A 22230-nucleotide genomic window follows, 5' to 3' on the forward strand; every position below is an offset into this window, starting at 1 on the left:
TAGTTTAACAAGAGGACCATAATGGTCCTATATCGCTCACCTGATAAAAGGGCTACCAAAGAACCATTACAAAAATTCTCTACAATATAGGTGTATAAGGAAAACTGGCGGTAGAGGTCCACTCAAGGATCATTCCTGAGAAATTATTTTGAAATCGGACCAGTAGTTTTGAAGAAGATTTTCAATTTTTTCTATATAGCCATATAAGAATAACTGGCCTGCCCCTGGTGGCCATGTTTTTTGAGATATCATCATTCTTTGAACATCTTTGGTAAAGGTCGACCCAAGAATCATTTCTGTGAAATTAGTTTGAAATTGGACCTGTAGTTTTGGAGATGTTTGAAAAGTGAACATGCGACGTATGACATACGCCGGATGGAGACCGATCACAATACCTGACATGTGCATACTCAGGGGAGCTAAAAATAGCATATTAAGGAAAGATTTTAATCAAGCTCCATTGTTACCAAAACCTAATGACTGATGTATGATAGTTCTAGAAATAAGTACAATGAGTTGAAAAAGCATAAAAGGGGATGATTCAATAAAATATGGAGCCAAAGTAATCACCTTTGTACATAACACTTCCTATGGTTTAATATGACATATTTGACTGAAATTCTTGTTGAATAATGTGTTACACACAATAAAATGTATTGTCTTATGTCATCGAAGTTCAATCAAACTGGGTTGTCCAATTGTTGAATGTATTGTGAATCTCACACCACTTTATGGTTTTTAATATAGAATTTGATTTGTTGCCATGGACGATGGCTCAGCACTGCCGCTTTGCTCTTAGCTTCAAGGCATAGTGCCTTCCCCGGGAGTTTGGCACTCACGAAGAACTTTCCCAGGAATTGATGGACAGCCTTTTTTTCCTCCTCCGACCACATGGTCCTTTTAGTGCTTTTCTTCTTACAAGTGACTGAAAATGGAAATGCTTCAGTTTTTACAAAATAAACAGAGAAATAATTGAAGTCTAAAGCGTTTATAAATCTGTAAATAGTGACCTTGACCTTGGATAGATCATCAAAGGTCATGTGTCAGACACGCCTTCAGCTTATGATTATAGCCTACAATATTTTGAAAATGGGATAAAGAATATGGGACGGTTATAGAACAAATGAAAATAATACCTAAATTTGCTGCGACATTGACCTTGGAGCTATAGGTAGAGGACATGTGAATACCATTAGTTTATCCAAAACGTTCAATAAAAAGGGATAAAATTTTAATATAGCAGAACAAGAATAGATGAGGTCTGGGGCCGTATTCATAAAGCTCCTAAGAAAAATCTCAGACTTAAGTGAAAATTTCAAATGCAGATTTCTCTATTTTTACCCACAATACTTCAATGAAACTGCATGCTTGTGAAAAAACGTAATTTTCAAAAGCATGCAACGTTTCATTGAAGTATAATTGAAAATAAACTGAAATCTGCATTTGAAATTTTCACTTAAGTTTGAGATTTTCCTTAGGAGCTTTATGAATATGGCCTTAGGTGTTTATAAAACTGTTTGACTGAGAAACATTTTCTAAAACATCTGATAGGTCAGATTTAAATTCAAGTACATTTTCAAGTCTTACCAACTATATGTTGAAAGTTCAAACATGATAAATCAGACATTCAAAGAACTATTTTAGAAGCGTCTGATTGGTAATTCTCATACTGGACAAGTTTTAAGTCACCTCTTGGAATGTGGCTAAACACATAAAGAACATTTGTGCCAATGTATTAAAAACTGTAACATGAGTGTAGGAGTTCCGGACCAGACACAAAAATGTAGATAATAATGTATGTAATTTGACATTGAATAGTTACTTTGACCTTTGAGCTCCTGACATTGGCATGTGGCACAACTCATAGTCTTTATGTAAACAAGTTTTTTTTCCTGATGATATGAAAATCTGATAAGGAATGTAGGTGTTACAATTGGAACACAGAAATGCAGACAGATGCACACACTACAGAACTTCGACACACATGCGCAGATGGTACCATTTAAAGACCAAATTAACTCTGCATAATCAAACATTTTTAATATCTCTAACCTCAACAATTCTAGTAACAATATAATTTCTGTGGATATCTACATTTCCAGTGCAACAGATAAACTTTTTTATGGAATGAAGTACATGTATCTACCCCTAAAGGTTTTTCTTAAAAGAGAAACTGCAAATTGTAATCTAGGTATTTAAACAAACTGGGTAACATAATTATTTCAATAAAGTTTTAATAAAGACGTGTTGCTTCTCCTTGATTAAGAAAACAATTAAGTTTTTTTTTTACAATTCACAGAGTAAATATCCAGAAATCCACTTATCTGTCCAACGATTATTTTATTTTAACATTAGGCATCAAATAACTTTTCTTTCAAAACTCATACTCGGAGCTGCAAATAGAAAGAGATTTTCAAATTCTAAATCACCTTTTCTCGATGGAACTCCATCTGTCTCTCCATCAGCTGAGGACTCGGCGCTCGGGATTTCTACTTGAAGATCTGGAACAATAGAAAGATCTGTAACATGCATTTTCCCCAATTGTGCACAGAAGTGGCAAATTTTCCTGCCCATTGATGACCTATATGCAAACAGTTTGGATCTAGACAAAAGCCCATATAACATGGGGCTTTATCTGTGATCCAAACCATTTGACAATATTACATGGGGCTTTATCTGAGATTCCAAAATTTGACATTATAACATGGGGCTCTATCTAAGATCAAAATAATATTGCAGTATAACATCGCGTATTATCTGAGATCAAAACCAATTGACAATATAACATGAGGCTTTATCTAAGATTGAAAGCAATAGACAAAACAACATGGGGCTCTATCTGAGATCCAAATAATTTGATAATATAGCATCACGCTTTATCTGAGACCCAAACCAATTGACAGTATAATGTCGCGCTTTATCTGAGATCCAAACCAATTGACAGTATAATGTCGCTTTTTATCTGAGATCCAAACCAATTGACAGTATAACATAGGGCTCTATCTGAGATCCAAACCAATTCATAGTATAACATGGAGCTTCATTTGAGATCCAAACCATTTCACAAAATGGCAATAATGAAAGAAATAAGAAATTTTGCCAAAATAAAGCAGACATCAATTAGAGATAAAAAATTGCGTCACCCTTTACCTCATAGAAGCGCCTTTTCAGGCATCTGATGAAGGCTACTTGAAAATATTGTGGGAAATAATGCATTTGCTTACAATGAGCACAAGCTCAAATCCCACAACATTTTCAAAACTATTCAAATTTTGCATTTTTTTTTTCATTAGACATTTTGCCATATCATTAGATGCTTTAATTGGGGATGAGTATAAAAATAACATATAAGGTAAAAAGTTCAGACTGTAAAGATTAAGATTGCTCAACCGAGATGAAATGTCCTCTGCACTGAGTTTAACTTTGCATATTATATCCAAACTGTTTGCATCATGAGGGCTTGCCAGCTGGTGTGCTAATGAAAGTCCTCAAAATGAAGCAAAGCATTGTTTTGTGCAAGCACTAAAGTAATTCTCTAAGCAGTTGATCTGGTTAAAAAAACTGTAACAACCTTCTGTAACTATTTCTTATTTCTTCCATTATTTCCATTTTAAGCAAATAGTATCTGAATGACAGAAATATTAAATTCTGATAAAGTAAGTCACCTGGCATCTGATCTGGGTCCAAACTGTTTGTAGAGAATGCATTTAGAACTAGAAAATGTGTTCATAGGACACAAATGCCCCCACTTCCACTTTGTCACAAATGCCATATTTTCACAAAATATAAAGGGGCTGTTACGTGTAACTCCAAAATGACTAGTGATTTACATGGCTGTCAAACTTGATCCAGATATGGTCACAAACATGTGTGTAAAGTTTGGTGAGAATTAAACAAATACTTTTCATGATTTAGACCATACAAAATCTTCTGGATGGACGTACGAACAGACGGACGTACGGACGGACAACTCTAAATGCCACCACTTTTTGGGGGGCATAAAAACATCATGGTACTGTTTCACTCATTCTTGCAATGTTCTTCTTTATTTGTTTTAACATCCAATCTGAGTGTTACTTTGCATCTATATCCAAACTATTTGCCTTAAAGACATTTACCCAAGCATGACTAAACTGTTATCGCCATAAATTTGAGAAAAACATGACAGTCGGACCCTGCACCCGTACAAGAAAAGCTAAATAGAGGCCCGTCCCACAGGGTAACATTTTAAATGGGGAACACAATTCCCAAAAAAATGGTTATTTGACTGTTTTTGTTGTTAACGTCTGTTTTCCCTATTCAGTAAATAGACATTGGCCAACATTGTTGACCCAGATCAGGGGTCTACAATGAGTTTAAGAGTTCTGATTTACCGTTATTCTTTGTGTTCAGTCAGTGAATTAAACCTCCACCATGAGACTGTCAGGGCCTCTCTTGCAATGCTTGGCTGCCTAGCGTACTAAAATCTTGAGTTTCCCATGCATTTACCGTTTCATTCACACCTTGGGAGAATTGACTAGTTAGATGCTAGACACTTGATCTAGGGGTCATGAGTTCGATCCCCCACCTGACCAGTCTTTCGATGAGACTTTAAACCGAGGTCCCATGTATCAGTGCTATACACTGGGCATGTTAAAGAACCAGAGGGCTCCTTCAAAATGAGTAGGGCCTTGCCCGGGTTCCTCTGTATCAGCTTCCCTCTCTCTGGGAAGTCCAATTAGCTCAAAGTTGGCAGAAACGGACGACAACAACAAAACCAAAAAAAAACAACATAGCAACATCATGATGACATGTTAGCTGGTGTTCTTAATAGAGTCCTCAAAATGAAGCAAAGTATTGTTTTGTGCAAGCACTATTTAAAGTAATCATCTAAGCAGTTGATCTTGTTCAATACACTGCAACAACCTGAATATCTATTTCTTTCATTTTTGCCATCCAGATCAAATTTCAATGCAAATATACTGTCTGAGTGACAAAAGATTAAATGCTAATCAGAACAAGAGTGCCAAAACACAAAATACGCCCATCTGGCAACAAAATTATCTAAATTCAAGTGGACTAATTAAAAAGAGTTACCAAACCAATGAAGGGTTTTATGAAAGCCAATTATCAAGTCTGTATCTGCAAAGGTTCCAAAAATATTGCCCTGTAACAATTCCTGAGTTTTAATTAATTTCAATTAATAAAGGGCCATTTCTCTGCAGCAACTTGATGAATGTTAATAAGGATCCAACATGTACAGGATCTTCTGGCAACATACATATGTGTAAAGTTTGATGAGGATTGGATAAACGGTTCTCTAAAAAGCCCCATGACAAAGTCTTTTTTTAAATAATTTCAACAAATAAAGGGCCTTATCTCTGCAGAAACTTCATGAATAGTAATGAGGATCAAGCTTGCACAGAACCTTATGACAACATACATGTGTGTAAAGTTTGATGGGAAATGGATAAGCAGTTCTCGAAATATTCCCTGTGACAAAGTCTTTTGTAAGTAATTTCTACAAATAAAGGGCCTAAAGTCTGTAGAAACTTGATGGATATTGATGAGTATCGAACTTACACAGGATCTTATGGCAACATACACTTGTGTAAAGTTTGATGAGGATTGGATAAGCGGTTGTCCAAAAATTACCCGTGACAAAGCTTTCCCGCCAAACACCCACCACCCGCCTTGGATGTTCACATAATACATCCCATCTAAAGATAAGCTTAGAAAAAGTTATCGGGCATCTGATATGGGTCCAAACTGTTTGTAAACAATGCATATTCAACAATCAGCTACAGATAAATAATACAATTTTTACAAAATTTCAATATTTCTTAACAAGACCCTATACTGTCACCACTCAGAAGAATGGTCTCTTCAAAATGATTCTAACAATAGTGAAGAAATACTGGTGAAGATTTTAGCATGTTAAATACACACCCTATCTGGAGCCCTGACATCATGGTTCTGATGGACCTATTTCTCTCATTCTTGCAATTTTCATCTTTATTTGTTTAAACAAACAATCTGAGTCTTATATGGCATCTTTATCCAAACTGTTGGCATAAAGTCCTCTAAACAACTCATCAGCTGCAACATCATGAGGCCTTTCAGCTTCTGTGCTTATTACAGTCCTCAAAATGAAGCAAAATCTCATTATCTGTCACACAATTATTTCATTTTTTACTTTAAGCATCAAATTTTTAACTAGAAAATCTGTCCATAAGACACAGAGGCCCAAACTTCCTCTTTGTCAAAATGCCATATTTTCACAAAACCAAGGCCCATAACTCCATACATACTAATTTTGGGCGCATGAAAACACCCAAGTGCACAAGTTCACTCCCTGAATATTATATCTATGAAGTTTCAAGTCTGTAGTACAAAGGCTTTTAGAGTTATGTGAGACACAAAATTACTGTGCCGTACTGACGTACGGACAGATGTACAAACGGACGGACAGACGGACAAAGGCAAATCTATATGCCCCCCATATTTTAGAAGTGGGGGCATAAAAACTCATACTCGGAGCTGCAAATAGAAAGAGATTTTCAAATTCTAAATCACCTTTTCTCGATGGAACTCCATCTGTCTCTCCATCAGCTGAGGACTCGGCGCTCGGGATTTCTACTTGAAGATCTGGAACAATAGAAAGATCTGTAACATGCATTTTCCCCAATTGTGCACAGAAGTGGCAAATTTTCCTGCCCATTGATGACCTATATGCAAACAGTTTGGATCTAGACAAAAGCCCATTTAACATGGGGCTTTAACCGAGATCCAAACCATTTGACAATATTACATGGGGCTTTATCTGTGATCCTGGCACGGCTTTCACAAAGCGTCTTGAGTCGAGATCGTGCTCAAACTCAAAATTTCACCATCAGAAATCACATGAGGTTAATATTTGAGATTGAAATTCTGAGTTCGAGCACGATCTCGACTCAAGACACTTTGTGAAAGAAAAGCCAGGGCTTTATCTGAGATTAAACTAGAAATGTGCCCATAGGACACAGATGCCCCCACTTCCACTTTGTCAAAATCGACATACTTTTGCAAATAAAAGGCCGTACATCCAAAATAACTGAAGTGATTTACATGGCTGTCAAACTTGATCAAGATATTGTGGTCACAAACATGTGTGTAAAGTTTGGTGAGAATTTGGGCAATACTTTTCAAGAATTAGATCACACAAAATCTTTAGGACATAAGGACGGAAGTACAGACAGACGTACGTACGACGGACAAACATACAGACAAGGGCAACCCTATATGCCTCCACTACATGAGGCTTTATCTGATATCCAAATAATTTGACAGCATAACACTGTGCTTTTTATGAGAACCAAAACAATTGAAAATATAACATGGGGCTTTATCTGAGTTTGAATCTACGACATAAAACATTCCTTTCAACCCTGAACTGATTACTACATATGGTATTTTTAGACTAATTCACAATGAAAGTAAATGATGGATAGGAAGATAATCTTGGAGAAAGGATAACCATATAGAATGGCTTTGCAAACATTGTGGGAAAAGGAGCATTTAATCATTATGATCACATGCTCCATTTCCCACACTGTCTTCAAAAGTCTTCTGCTACAGAGGAGTCAATAGGCATATCTATGGAGTAAAAGGTTAAAGAGCTTTTAAAGATTTGATTATATGACAACAAAGATTAAATCCAGACCACACCTGGTAAGAACTTGCCCCCCTCTTGTTGCAACACTGATGTCAGACAACTATAAGAAGTTTCAAAGCTCTACCTTGAATGGTAACCGAAATTCTGACAAAAAAAGGGACATAACTTTGACAAAATGCAGTCATGAGTTATGGCACTCTTGTTGCTATTATGTTGTTTGCATTCACCGTATGGCACTTTTGCATGGTTCTGTGGTTTTGGTCAGAAGGTCAGGAGAGTGCGACAACGGCTCCTCACCTCTGACTTCAACTCTCCTGGTGACTTATGAGGTACACCTGGGACTGAAACCTGGCCCGTCAAATTATTCTGACACCCAACGAACCAGTGTAATGCTAACCCGAAATCCTGGGCGTCAAGGAGGGAAGTCATTATTACCAATTTGCAAGTCTTTGGTTTGACCGGCTTGGGGACATTGAACCACGGACCTCCCAACCCGTAAGCTCTAAGCACTCAGCTATGGTGGACGTTTGTTGCTATTATGATGTCAGACAACTATAAGAAGCTTCAAAGCTCTACCTTGAATGGCTACTGAGAATTTTAATAAAAAAATTAACCAAAAATACGACATTATCATGATCTGAACAATCTTGGTAGAGAGTCACTTAAACACTTTTTGTGCCAAATATTTGTCAAATCTGGTCAAGTGATTTTTGAAAAGATTGTTAAAGACTTTTTTATCAGTTGGCATGGCAACCAGAGTTCTTTATGGAATGGAATTCTTTGAACAACTTTTAAAGGAAACACCTCAGGAACAAATATGCAAAGTTGAATCAAGTTCAAGAGAGCAGTTTCAGAGGAATCTAGAAAATGTGTCCATAGGCTTTGTCTTTCACAAAATAAAGGCCCAAAACTCCGTAAATATTAATTTCGGGCAGATGAAAATACCCAGGTGCACAAGTTCACATCCTGAATGATATATCTATGAAGTTTCAAGTCTGAAGTACAAACGCTTTTTGTGTTACGCGCGACACAAACTTTTCTGGACGTACGGATGTACAGACAGACAATGGCAAATCTATATGCCTCCCCCCACCCCCCTCTTTTAGTGGTGGGGGCATAAAAAGTGTGAACAGATGCCGGACATCAGACAAGAGGCGGTCACAATAGCTCACCTTTACCATATGCTCCGGCGGATTTCTATCCTTCCATTATGATCATAATTAATATTTCGACTAAGTTTCATGCAAATCTATTGACCCCTTACAGAGACATGGTTGCAGATGTTTGAGATTTCAAAGTGACCACTTGTTGTAGATGCGTAGCAGTCTTTTGGTGCAGGTGGTTGCAAAAAGAAGACCGAAAATAGAGCAGAAAGATCCTGCAGGAGCTTTCTGGACTATTATTGACCTTCATTTAAAGTTCACCTGTCTAAAATCATCCCTTGTGATTGTCTTTTAAGGTGGTCAATATAGCAAGACTTTACAGTATGAAAATGGAGATTTTGCCATATATCTATGTATCAGAATATTTTGACAATCTTACCTTCAACATCTGGATGAATCTCATCCAGAGTTTTTCCCTCATGGTTTTGAATTTTTCCACTCTCTAACTCAACAAGAAGCTTGCTAATTTTAGCAAGTTGAATAGTATCCTCTGGTAATCTGTAGAATTCCCTATGGATTCTCACATCATGACCAAGAAAGTTGGCTAATTGATCCAACTCATTGTCTTTGAGGTTGAGTATCTGAGAAATTGTGGCCACATGTTTCCGAAGAGAAGTGGAAGTGATGAGTTCTGGGTTATTTGCACCACATTCCAAAGCAAATTTTCTCAGCACATCAGAACTTCTAAGCGGAAATTCAGCATCTCCGAATCTTGCGAATACATAAATGTTCCTAGTGCTGATTCCAACTACTTCTCTTGTTTTCATAAGAATTTCCATTTGCTGGTGAAGTTTATCTGTAAGTAAGACTGGTACACGTCGACCACGTTTTCCTCTGATTTCAATTCTTTTCATATTTTCAGCAAGCTGCCTTTCAAATGGCGACAGGCAACTGGCCACTTCTGCCTGCATCTTCACTGATTGTTGGGTTCCTTTCAAATACTGGGAAACTTCCAAGCGTTCTGCCTCACCACCCCTTCTTCTATTGAAAAGAACAATCTGTGCAAGCGTCACATTGGCAAGTTCTCTCCAGTGGTCTTTGTCCGCAAACTCTGTCAGTGATTTTTGCAGTGTGTCTGCTTGTGCTTTAAGATAATCATGTAGCTTCTTCAAATCTTCTGCCATTGGTATTTTATTTGGTTTGTTGAAGGTTTCCGCATGTAAATTCTGCAGCGCAGCACTAGAAACCTCAGCAGCCCATTCACCATCACAAAGTTCTAAGAAACTATTGGCTTTCTCCTTCAAATTTGAGTTCCTTGTAACAAGACTTTGGTTTTTCAAAATATTGGCACATTTTCTCAATGAGTGTCCAATCTTAAGAGCCAGTGATGGAACTTTGTATTTGCCATTTCCATCAAAACCACATGTTACTTTTACTGCCTCAACAATAGATGGAAACTTTACAGGATCAACACAGTCCATCAAGTTGTGAATGTTTCCATCAGATTTTCTTGCATTCATAAGTAGACGAGCCACTTCTCTCATTTTCTGTCTTACGTATTGATGCTGATGTGGCTGCTGCGAATGTTTACTATACAGCTTTTCTCCAAACCTTACTATCAGCTCATCATGTCTTGCAACAAATGATACTTCATCAGATGAAAACTTGTTTACAATGTCTGTTTTGAACGATTCATTCTTACTAAAATCATTAGAATGCATCAATGCTAAACCAGCTGCCTGGTGATTGATCCTTTTCTGTTTTCTTGCAGTGCGATTTTGCTTTGGACATCGTTTGGCATGTCTCCAGAGATCACGTCCTAAAAAACAAGCCCAAACACTGGCTACAAGTGACATAGTCGCTAGCCCTACTTGAATCTTCTTCTTTTGGTCTCTTGAAAGGGATCAAGTTTCCTGTTTGTTTAGCAATCACATTCTTATTATGTAAAAAGTCTCCAGCATTCATTAATTCTCGCAACTTCTCTTTCCTGGCAGGGGACTTTTTCGGAAGAGACAGAACTTGTTCCACCTCAAACTCGTGCTTATGTTTTTGCTCAAAGTGTCGGGGCAGTTTTGCCACCAACTTCATGCAGTATTGACAACAGTGTTTTTTGTCCCATATTCGAGTGCCATCCTCTTTCTTTTTTGATTGCATTATAGTTAAATTCGGTTTTGTCAACTTATTTACTAACTCCTGCTCTATAGGAATAACATCAGAATCACTTGTGCTGTCCGACACATGTTCTTCAGCATTATATGACTCATCTAACTGTTCTTTATATTGGGCATCAGCATCCACAATGTCTTCCTCACTGTATGTAAAGTCACTGCTCACAGGGGGTATATATTCATCACCACTATCCTCAAGACTTATATCTTCATCAGACCACCTTTCATCATTGGCTTCTGTAAAGAAATGGATAAATGGTTGGTTAAATGATTTTCAAGCTTTGCAATTCTTGTCTGCAAAAATGTCATGATCATCTGCAACTTTTTCATTAAAGTAAGAAAAATCATACAACTGCAGAAATAAGTGTCCTGGAAAGACAGCAATTCATTGATGCAAGGAGGCGTTGAAATGTCAGATACTCTGTCTAAATGGTGACTTCTTATTGTCACACACTTCAACATTATGAGGACGTTCTACTGATGAATTCCTCATACATTACACAATTTACAAATACCAATTACACTGCCTCAAAAGCTACACCTATTACTGTCGGAGATTACCAAGTAGATACTATTAGAACATATTTTGCTATCTAATTTTGTATAGATAGCTTTCCCTGCGAAAATGTCAAATCAATTAGGAGTTTGACAATCGTCAGTCATATACTCTGTTGGTAACCGCAAAGTTAAATTCGAGCCCTGTTTAATATCTTTTCTGCATAAACCAGGGGTGCATCTATTAGAGCATGAGCGTCTATTAAAATGAATATGGTATGTTACTTGTTCACAATATGCTAGTAAATAAAGCTACCCTTTGACGTTTCCTAAATTTGCACCAAAGACTAGTGCCATGTGTAATATTTACAGGTTAAATTCTAGCAAGTGTTCCTCACATACCTTGAATGGCCATGCTTTGTTTAAAATCACCATTGTCCAGTTCACTGTCGCTCTGTTCTTGGTCTGTACTGGAAGCTACCAAGCTCTCAGTATCTTCTAAAAAGATAAAATACAGGAAATACTAACCCCTTCATTACTTTGCCCTGAGCATAGGAATTTTATCAAACACCTTGGATCTAGATCAGAAACTGAGTTATTCAGCTTAAGATCAAGATCTATGCTATTTGACGCACTGATAATACCTGTCATAAGAGGACCATGTTGATCCTATATCACTCACCTGATTAAGGGGTTCAAAGGAACCATTGCAAATACTCTTTGTATATAAAAGATGTATAAGGAAAATTGACCCGCCCATGCGGCCATGTTTTTTTTATATATCATCATACCTTGAACAACATTTATAGAGGGACACACAAGGTTCATTTCAGCAAAATGAATTTGAAATTGGACTAGTGGTTTTGGATTCCGTATAGCTGGTAATTTCTGTGGGCTCAAATTTCTGCTATTCTGCAGTCCCTTTATCGAACCGCAAACATTTATTCCGCAGTATAAAATGTCCGTAGTTATTTAACACGCAGGTAAGAATATCCTCGCAGGTAAAAACTGATCAGCGAACGCAATGCCCAACATTATGGCTAGGTGTAATAACGGGCCAATACTCCGACTAGGTGTAACTAGAACTATCACTGAAGGTGATTGATACGTCCACACCGTAGCATTTGTTCCAAGTAGTGAAATTATTAAGACATACATTTTGTCAATAAAAGGTGCCTTTCTCTTTCCCACATTGAATACAGTTCAAACCCACTGTGTGGCATATACATGTAGGAAATATGGTGCGGATAAAAATATATCTATGGGTCAAAGGTCAAGGACACAGCGACCTCCTTTTTGTACTAAACTCTCCGGCTCACCAAGATGCATTCACACACCAGATTTGTTGCTTGTAGGTAATGCTGAGTTATTGCCCAGTTACAGTTTTTCTATATGGGTCAAAGCTCAAGGACAAGGTCACAATAACATAATACTGGACCACGACGGACCTCCTTCCTAAGATTTATCAATGCACCAAGTTTAATGTCTCTAGGGCATATAGTTAAGAAAATATGGCAAAGTTTTCATATTATATGACTGACTGACCGAGCAAGAAAGCGTTGGACGGACAAGGTGATTCCTACATCTTGCGATTTTTAAAGAGAAGATGTGGTCCCTGAAACTTACTTGGTGCATGCCTCGGATACAAGCTGTTAGCATATATTACATTATACCAGTAATCGCGACTCTCAGAATAACTTTAAGATAATTATAAGCAGTTTTGTATACTACATTTGGTTTGATTTGAGACGCATTTATTTTGTATATATATTCCGGGTAGCTTTCCTTTTGGATATCAAACATAGTTTTGCAGTAACTTTTGTTTCTTTAGGTCCCGATAAAGCCAACAGTGATATTTAAAACGCCGACTGGTTCTCAGGGTTTAGGCCATACAGGCCGTATCGTAAGTGTAGTGAAATCGAAAGTAGAATTTGATAAACAGCAACGTGCAGATCGATAACAACCATAATCAGAGTTAGTTCCGCAAAAATTTATCACTCCCTTTTCATGAAACGCAGAATTAATAATCCGCAAAAATAAGTTATTTCTAGTTTTTGACAAAAACCCAAAATATTATGGCCGCAGAAATAACCAGCTTTACGGGAAGAAGATTTTCAAAGTTTTCTATATAGGCATATACGGAAAACCGACCCCGCCCCTGGTGGCCATGTTTTTTGAAATATCATAAATCTTCAATCAAATTCGGTAGAGAGGTCCACCCAAGGATCATTTATGTGAAATTATTTTGAAAATGGACCAAAATTTTGAGAAGAAGATTTTCAAAGTGTTCTATATAGCCATATAAAGAAAACTGGCCCTGTCCTAAGCGGCCATGTTTTTTGATTATCATAACTCTTTGAACAACTTTGGTAGAGAACCTACTAAGGATCATTTCTGTGAAATTATTTTGAAATTGGACCAATCGTTTTAGAGAAGTAGTTTCTTACTTTCATTGCTATGACAACCAGAGTTCTTCATGGAAGGTGTGGGGCCCTAATTATCTAAGCAGTTGATCTGGTTAAACAAACTGTAACATCATTCTGTATCTATTTCTTATTTCTTTCAATATTGCCATTTTGGGCAAATATCATTGCATCTGAATGACAGATAGATTAAATTCTGATAAGAAGTAGGTCGCCTGACATCTGATCTGGGTCAGAACTGTTGCAGTAGAAAATGCATTTAGAACTAGAATGTGTCACAGGTCAAGGCCAAGGTCACAGTGATCTAATTTTGGAATGCGACACTCTGCCTCACCAAGATGTATTCACACACCAATTTGTGAAGCATAAATGATGTGGTTGTGGTTCAGGAGATATGCTCTGGACAAGGTACAACGATGGAAAGACAGAAGTACGGATAGGGGTAACATTACATTCCCAGGCCATTATATGGCAACGCATAAAAACATCATGGAACCATTTCACTCATTCTTGCAATGTTCTTCTTTATTTGTTTTAACATCCAATCCGAGTGTTACTTTGCATCTATATCCAAACTATTTGCATTAAGTACTCTAAACAACAGACACAAATGGCAACAACACCATTTATGTTAACCCTTCCATTCATGCATATGTCTTTTTATGTTTTTTGCAAACAGAATAGATCCAGATTTTGGAGGAGCTGTCTGATCAGGGTCTACAATGTTTGAGTATTTGATACTTTGCACCCAAGGCTATTCTTACTGTCATAAATATAACTGGCCTTATCTTAGTGGGTAGAGTATCAAAATAAATATTCATGAAGTAAAGGATTAAGAACTGTGGCTTCCAAACCAACAGTTTAGACCCATAGTTTGTGGTAGTTGCATTGTTCAAAATATCGTTTCACTCATTCTTGCAATGTTCTTCTTTATTTGTTTAAACATTCAATCTGAGTGTTACTTTGCATCTTTATCCAAACTAATTGCATTAAGTCCTCTAAACAACACACACAAATGGCAACATCACGAGGACTTACCCGCTGGTGTGCTTCTTAAAGTCCTCAAAATGAAACGGTCTTGTTTTGTGTATGCACTATTTTAAGTAATTATCTTGGCAGTTGTTGTTTAAACCATTTAACACATAGAAACGCCTTTTCACGCCTCTGTAGCAGACGACTTTTGAAACTAATGGGAAAAATGGAGCATTTACTCAAATTGAGTTTGAGTTACTTAGGATGCCTAAGCAACCAGTGTTTGAGTTGACAAATTTAGACTATATTTACCTGTTGGCTTTGTAGTAATGGTATTTGTTGCCATTCCTTCTGTTTTTGCTGCTGCCAGTTTGGGTTTTACTGTTGGTTTCGACGTACTTGTAGAAGCCATCTTTAGTTTCTTCTTACGTACTCCAAAGTCATCCTCTCTGTCATCTTGGTCGTAATCATCGTCACCATCATCACTGTCATCATGACCTACATCTACTTTGGGGGCAGAGTCACTGTCTGAAATTTTATTTTAACCCTTCCATTCAATGCCTATGTCTTGTTATGCTTTTTTGCAAACAAAATAGATCCAGATTTTGGAGGAGCTGTCTGATCAGGGTCTACAATGTTTGAGTATTTGATATTTTGCACCCAAGGCTATTCTTACTGTCATAAATATAACTGGCCTTATCTTAGTGGGTAGAGTATCAAAATAAATATTCATGAAGTAAAGGATTAAGAACTGTGGCTTGCAAACCAACAGTTTAGACCCATAGTTTGTGGTAGTTGCATTGTTCAAAATATCGTTTCACTCATTCTTGCAATGTTCTTCTTTATTTGTTTAAACATTCAATCTGAGTGTTACTTTGCATCTATATCCAAACTAGTTGCATTAAGTCCTCTAAACAACACACACAAATGGCAACATCACGAAGACTTACCAGCTGGTGTGCTTCGTAAAGTCCTCAAAATGAAACAGTCTTGTTTTGTGTAAGCACTATTTAAAGTAATTATCTTGGCAGTTGTTGTTTAAACCATTCACCACATAGAAACGCCTTTTCACGCCTCTGTAGCAGACGACTTTTGAAACTAATGGGGAAAATGGAGCATTTGCTCAAATTGAGTTTGAGTTACTAAGGATGCCTAAGCAACCAGTGTTTGAGTTGACAAATTTAGACTATATTTACCTGTTGGCTTTGTAGTAATGGTATTTGTTGCCATTCCTTCTGTTTTTGCTGCTGCCAGTTTTGGTTTAACTGTTGGTTTTGACGTACTTGAAGAAGCCATCTTTAGTTTCTTCTTACGTACTCCAAAGTCATCCTCTCTGTCATCTTGGTCGTAATCATCGTCACCATCATCACTGTCATCATGACCTACATCTACTTTGGGGCAGAGTCACTGTCTGAAATTTTATTTTAACCCTTCCATTCAATGCCTATGTCTTGTTATGCTTTTTTGCAAACAAAATAGATCCAGATTTTGGAGGAGCTGTCTGATCAGGGTGTACAATGTTTGAGTATTTGATATTTTGCACCTTAGGCTATTCTTAATGTCATAAATATAACTGGCCTTATCTTAGTGGGTAGAGTATCAAAATAAATATTCATGAAGTAAAGGATTAAGAACTGTGGCTTGCAAACCAACAGTTTAGACCCATAGTTTGTGGTAGTTGCATTGTTCAAAATATCGTTTCACTCATTCTTGCAATGTTCTTCTTTATTTGTTTAAACATTCAATCTGAGTGTTACTTTGCATCTATATCCAAACTAGTTGCATTAAGTCCTCTAAACAACACACACAAATGGCAACATCACGAGGACTTACCAGCTGGTGTGCTTCTTAAAGTCCTCAAAATGAAACAGTCTTGTTTTGTGTAAGCACTATTTAAAGTAATTATCTTGGCAGTTGTTGTTTAAACCATTCACCACATAGAAACGCCTTTTCACGCCTCTGTAGCAGACGACTTTTGAAACTAATGGGAACAAGAAAGCTGTGTTTGTGAAACAGCAATGCCCCCACAGTGTTTTGTCACAAAAATGACGTTTAACCTTGATTTGACCTTTGACCTTGAACGGTGACCTTGACATGTTTGCACTGAAAATGTGCGGCTTCATGAGATACATATGCATGCCTATTATGAAGTCTCTATCTAGACTAGAAGTTAAAGACAATGTTAAACTTGGTAATTTGACCTTTGACCTTGAAGGATGACCTTGACCTTGACATGTTTGCACGCAAAATGTGAGGCTTCATGAAATACACATGCATGCCAAATATGAACTCTCTACCTGTAATATTTCAAAAGTTATGGCCAATGTTAAAGTTGGACACAAACAAACAAACAGACAGGGCAAAAACAATATGCCCCCCACTTTAGTGGTAGGGGGCATAAAAATGGAGCATTTGCTCAAATTGAGTTTGAGTTACTAAGGATGCCTAAGCAACCAGTGTTTGAGTTGACAAATTTAGACTATATTTACCTGTTGGCTTTGTAGTAATGGTATTTGTTGCCATTCCTTCTGTTTTTGCTGCTGCCAGTTTGGGTTTTACTGTTGGTTTTGACGTACTTGTAGAAGCCATCTTTAGTTTCTTCTTACGTACTCCAAAGTCATCCTCTCTGTCATCTTGGTCGTAATCATCGTCACCATCATCACTGTCATCATGACCTACATCTACTTTGGGGGCAGAGTCACTGTCTGAAATTTTATTTTAACCCTTCCATTCAATGCCTATGTCTTGTTATGCTTTTTTGCAAACAAAATAGATCCAGATTTTGGAGGAGCTGTCTGATCAGGGTCTACAATGTTTGAGTATTTGATATTTTGCACCTTAGGCTATTCTTACTGTCATAAATATAACTGGCCTTATCTTAGTGGGTAGAGTATCAAAATAAATATTCATGAAGTAAAGGATTAAGAACAGTTTAGACCCATAGTTTGTGGTAGTTGCATTGTTCAAAATATCGTTTCACTCATTCTTGCAATGTTCTTCTTTATTTGTTTAAACATTCAATCTGAGTGTTACTTTGCATCTATATCCAAACTAGTTGCATTAAGTCCTCTAAACAACACACACAAATGGCAACATCACGAGGACTTACCAGCTGGTGTGCTTCTTAAAGTCCTCAAAATGAAACAGTCAATCAGCAAGGAAGTAACAGACTGGCCAAGGCTTTTTGTCTCAAATTCGACCTTTAACCTCAATTGGGACCTTGACCTGGTAGGTAGAGACCTGGTTATTGTATGTGACATATTGGATAATGACAGTGTACATTTGTGCCAGGTTATTTAAGAATCCTTCAATCAGCAAGGAAGTTACAGCCCCCACAAGGTCGGTCTGACGCACAGAGGCACGCATGGACGCACACACATACACTCAACAGACATAAGGACGGCTATGTCTTTGCTCCCTCAATAAAAACACTCAATATATGGGAAGGTATTTTAGATTGCTAGCAAACTCTTTCCAAGATAATAAAATGTCATTACCTTTCGCTTTCTCCATGGAGCATCTTTTACACCATAGTCAAAGGTAAGCTGCTCTCCTGGGTGTATGTCTTTTATGGAATACAGCCACAACCGTGGCTTGTCAGTCATGATCTTTTTTACCTTACAGTTTGGTTTAGCCGAGTCATTAACCATCCTGCCAAGACCTTTGGTGTTAGTTGCATCAATACTGAAAGAACAGTTTAGTTCCAATGTAATCTATGTTAACAAAAAGGTTTTTTTTACTTTATGCAACACTGAACATATATTCAATCTTCCAGTTAATTGAATTGCTATTTTTTGTGATGAATGCTTTACCAATCTTTGTCTAGGGTCCTACAACAGGGAACTTCTAAAGGCAAACAGTTAACATCAAGACAGAATGTTTGTTAATAGTTGAATGGGCATATAAAAAGAAATACAAACCTGTCATGAGTGGCCATTAAAAACAGCATCGATTATTAATGACAGGTGACCGCTTAATGCAGACAAGAAGTTTTGAAAAGCTTTTGAGAGCTTTCTGCATTACTTCCATTATGTATTAAGTAACCAATGTAAACCATCTATAGCAGGCTACTGGTTTCAGCCATAAATCACAGCAGTTACTTTTTAAATTATCTTGTCACCTTAACAGGGTTTTCAGATTCCTAAAAACGTGTCACGTTTCTGATTGGTAATTGTGGGCATGCTTGAGCACTTGGTTGGAGTGGAATATTCCATATTCTATCAGAACATTGTCGGAAATAGCCGAGCATGACGTGCGCTATATAATTTACTTCTCAAGGTTGATATTGGTTGTACTCGTAATGATGTAGTCCTTTAGACTGGTTTACGACATGATTGGTTTATAAAACCCAGTCTAACGTGTCAAAAGAGCCCTCCGTCGCATAAACAAAGATAACAAACAAATATCAATAAAGATTTAGCGATAATAGTAGAAAACAGGGAGAACTCAACATGGCTGTCATGTTTTATCTACACAGGAAATAATACAAAAACTAGAATGTGACCATTGTACACAAATGTCCCGCTGTATGCTGAACTTAAAATAGGGTCATCACTCCATCAAAAGTTAGACACACCATTATTAGATCTTCTATTAAGTCAAGGTCAAGGTCACAATGACTCATATGCAACACTCCGCCTCACCAAGATGTATTCACATACCAATTTGTGGAGTAGTAGCTGTTATAGTTCAGGAGATATGCCCAACACAGTTTTTTCTATTATACGGGTCAAAGGTCAAGGTCACAGTGGTCTAATATTGGTACATGACACACCTTCTTCCAAAGATGTATTAGTGTGCCAAGTTTAATGTCTCTAGAGCATATAGTTGAGGAAATATAGCCCGGACAGTTTTTCTATTATATGAGTCAAAGGTCAAGGTCAAGGTGGTCTAATTTTGGTACATGACACACCGTGTTCCTAAGATGTATCAGTGTGCCAATTTTAATGTCTCTAGGGCATATTGTTGAGGAAATATAGCCCGGACAAAGTTTTTCTATCATATGGGTCAAAGTCAAGGTCACAATGACCTAATTTTGGTACATGACACTACTGCTGTCCAAGATGTATCAGTGTGCCAAGTTTAATGTCTCTAGGGCATATAGTTGAGGAAATATAGCCCGGACAAAGTTTTTCTATGATATGGGTCAAAGATCAAGGTCACAGTGACCTAATTTTGGTACTCAGACACTCGACTTCACCAAGATGTATTCACATACCAATTTGTGAAGTATTAAATGTTGTGGTTCAGGAGGTATGCTCCGGACAAGGTATGACGGAATGACGGATAGGGGTAACACTATATGCCCCGGCCATTATATGATGGGGCATAATTATACCGGGCGTTTAGGTATGGTAAAACTCGCGACCCTTAGGTTAACTCAGGCACCGGCATGTGTTCGGTATCATGGGAACCAGTATTATTTCAGACTTTTTTCAATTCCTGCATTGTAAATGATAGGTATATACAGCTAAACAAGCATACCGTATTACATTATAGTATGGGAGGTAAAATGTCTTGGAACTCCATAACAAGAGGCCCATGAGGGCCTGTGCTCTACTGGCTTGGTTCGTTTAGTCCTGTTCATAGATATCTAACAACTGTACAAGTTTGGTGAAGATCTGTTTTGAAATGTAGACTTTTTTGCACTAACAAACTGTTTAATAGCAATTTCAACAATTTCAAGGGAGATAATCCAGTCATTCTTAAGCCAATCTGGATGGTCTACGAATGCATATCTACATGTAACTTCTGTAAAAGTTTGGTGAAGATCAGATTTGAAATGAAGGCTTAATTAAACGGCGTAAACAAGCTGTTTTATAGCAATTTCGACAAATTCAAGGGAGATAATCCAGTTGTTCATAAGCGAATCTAAATGGTTTCGGAAGAAACTGATTTCATACGCATATTTATCTACTGCATAAGTTTGGTGAAGATCAGATAAGAAATGGAGAATTTAGAGCATAAACAAGCTGTTTTGTTGTAATTTTGACAAATTCAAGGGCCATAATCCAGTCATGCATGGGCAGATCTGGCTGGTTCTCAAATGGAACCGAGCTCTTATGGATATCTAACTTCTGTATAAGTTTGATTGAGATTAGATCATAACTAAATACTTTAAAGCATAAACAAACAATTGTTTACGGACGCACGCACGGACGGACGCACGCACACACGGACGGACAACAGACACCGCGTGACGGCATAAGCTCTCTGGCCTTTGGCCAGTATAGCTAAAAATAAGGCAATTGAAAACAAAATAAATTTCCAAATTGCCAATGCTTGATAAAGAAACATAATTCATTCTTTTTAAAAAGAGCTTGATATTAAAATTCAGTACACAATGAGTGTGTTTTAAATCAAGCCCTGCTAAAGTATTGTACCCCCAAAATGCTCTTGCACCCCCATAAATTCACTCTAGGGGGTGCATTTACTTCCAGAAAAAAATACGAGTGGGAACACTGAATTTATTTTTGCCTTAGAATGATAGGAAAAACAAAACAGAATGCAGTTAAAAATATTACACAAGACTAAATATTTTGTGCTACGTTTTTATGTCTCCTAAAACTACACAATTAATGTATAATATACTCACTACATTTTTTTCCCGTTGTTATGAAAATAATACTTGTAAGTCTCATCCTCCTCACCATCACTAGGACTGCAGCTTCTCAACTTCCCCATGTACTCCAAAAGTTGCAATCCCTTTGGAATGTACTCTTTCACAAAAACCCCATTACCTAAATAGAAAGGAAAATGCCCATTTTAATTAATTCTTGGTCCATAATAGATCAAGGTTGTTGTAAAGTTACAATATAATTTTTGAAGACATGACACAAATTTCCTGACTCATAGACGAACAGGACAGGCAGACAATTCTATATGCCACATGAAGTGGACTGGAAACATACAAACAATTTGTGCTGAATGATTTTATACATTATATGACAAAACAAGAGCTGTCCGTAAGACAGCAAGCTCGACTTTTTGGCACTTTGACTCAAAGGGGGAATAGTTCATTCAAAGTACAAGAGATATGGGACTTGTCCTACTTGGTAATATGCTGACATCGGATAAGTGTGTAAAGCATATATAGTTTCCGAGTAAAGGCCATGCATGAAAAACTTTAACCAAACTTTCTAAATCAAACAAGAGCTCGGCAAAGCGGGGCAAATGCGCCCGAATAAGTGTGCAACACACATGGTAGACAATAGTGGCATTTATACCTAACAACTCATAAAAAGTTTCTTTGCTTGATTGTAATGTCAATATTAAAGATCTAAGTATAGTGAAACCATTGTAATCAGACAAACAAGGATAAATATTTTTTTTACGTAGACTAGAAATGTGTCCATAGGACACAGATGCCCCCACTTCCGCTTTGTCAAAAATGCCATATTTTCACACAATAAAGGCCCATTACTCAATAAATATTA

At 37.2% G+C, this 22230-nt stretch overlaps 2 protein-coding genes across 2 annotated transcripts; both read right to left on the reverse strand.

The window, feature by feature from the left end:
* Positions 1-433: 433 nt before the first annotated feature.
* On the reverse strand, positions 434-10534 carry LOC128205315 (uncharacterized). Its single transcript, XM_052906849.1, has 4 exons — positions 9176-10534; positions 6556-6627; positions 2430-2501; positions 434-925 (listed from the first exon to the last, which is right to left on the reverse strand). Exons 1-4 carry the CDS (start codon positions 10455-10457, stop codon positions 720-722), a joined length of 1632 nt encoding a protein of 543 aa, XP_052762809.1. The 5' UTR covers positions 10458-10534; the 3' UTR covers positions 434-719.
* Positions 10535-10548: 14 nt separating this feature from the next.
* Positions 10549-21461, reverse strand: LOC128204623 (uncharacterized). The gene is made up of 6 exons (XM_052906024.1): positions 21445-21461; positions 18292-18478; positions 17284-17499; positions 15107-15322; positions 11802-11897; positions 10549-11141 (listed from the first exon to the last, which is right to left on the reverse strand). The coding sequence occupies exons 2-6, from the start codon at positions 18305-18307 to the stop codon at positions 10549-10551; spliced, it is 1137 nt and encodes a 378-aa protein (XP_052761984.1). The 5' UTR covers positions 18308-18478; positions 21445-21461.
* Between the last annotated feature and the right edge of the window lie 769 nt (positions 21462-22230).

Source organism: Mya arenaria, chromosome 10, assembly GCF_026914265.1.
Source record: "Mya arenaria isolate MELC-2E11 chromosome 10, ASM2691426v1".
NCBI lineage: Eukaryota > Metazoa > Mollusca > Bivalvia > Myida > Myidae > Mya > Mya arenaria.